General features: G+C 37.9%; 1 protein-coding gene across 1 annotated transcript; it reads right to left on the reverse strand.

The window, feature by feature from the left end:
- Positions 1-105: 105 nt before the first annotated feature.
- On the reverse strand, positions 106-762 carry LOC110034637 (exopolygalacturonase-like; the record flags this gene model as incomplete). The annotated part of the gene is made up of 2 exons (XM_020738888.1): positions 523-762; positions 106-420 (listed from the first exon to the last, which is right to left on the reverse strand). Coding segments are annotated over exons 1-2 (444 nt in total), but the record flags the coding sequence as incomplete, so codon positions are not given.
- Between the last annotated feature and the right edge of the window lie 148 nt (positions 763-910).

Genomic DNA, 910 nt, shown 5'->3' on the forward strand with positions numbered 1-910 from the left:
CCATTTACACCCCCATGTAAATACATGGGAAATGGGGTGGTAAATATGTAAATTAAAAACAACGAAATATTAATTAATTAATTATTTATTTATTTATAAACTTACCCAAGGGAGAGGCCTGCATTTCTTGTTACTGCGGCAGTTATTATGAGGCCAGGCATAAGCTCCCTGTCCATCAAATGTCCCCTTCCCGGTAACCAGCAGCCCGTTAATATACCGGAACGATATCCAATCGTGTGTCTTATATGCGTTAAGATCCGCCTGCGAGACCACGTATCCCTTAACCTGCACCACCACCTTCCTCCCCTTGCACGGCCCCTGGAATACCAGAGACCCCACCAAGAACCTTCCTTCCGGTATCAGAACCTTCGGCTTCAATCCCTCCCACCCACATGCATCATCCCAAGCTTTCTGAAAAGCCTGCAAAAATTAAAAAAAAAACAAATTTTTTTTTAAAAATTGGATAAAAATGTAAACTTGATTAATGATAACAGGAAAGAATGTAAATATTTAATTTATTACCTTTGCAGAATCAGATTTGCCATCAGAAACTGCACCGTAGTGCTTGACGTTGAAGGTTTTGGTGAGGTTGTATGGTGCTCCAGCGGCGGAGAGAAGAAGGGAGAGAAATGGGAACCAGAGGAGATTCATGATTTCTTATGAGAATCAGAGTTGAATTTTTTTGGTTTTAATTTCTTTTCTTTTGTTGGGACTAAATAGATTTAGGATAAATCATTAATTACAGGTTGTTAGTTATTTAAATTAAATTTGTTTATTTGGGAATGATTTTTGTGGGGGTGAAGGGTTATATATAACTGATTGGTTTGTTGTTCTTCTATATTTAGGCTTATTTGGGTGGGGCATTTACATTATTACGAAAAATTATTTTATACGGACACCACATGCAGAG

Source organism: Phalaenopsis equestris, unplaced genomic scaffold (genome assembly GCF_001263595.1).
Source record: "Phalaenopsis equestris unplaced genomic scaffold, ASM126359v1 Scaffold191727, whole genome shotgun sequence".
NCBI lineage: Eukaryota > Viridiplantae > Streptophyta > Magnoliopsida > Asparagales > Orchidaceae > Phalaenopsis > Phalaenopsis equestris.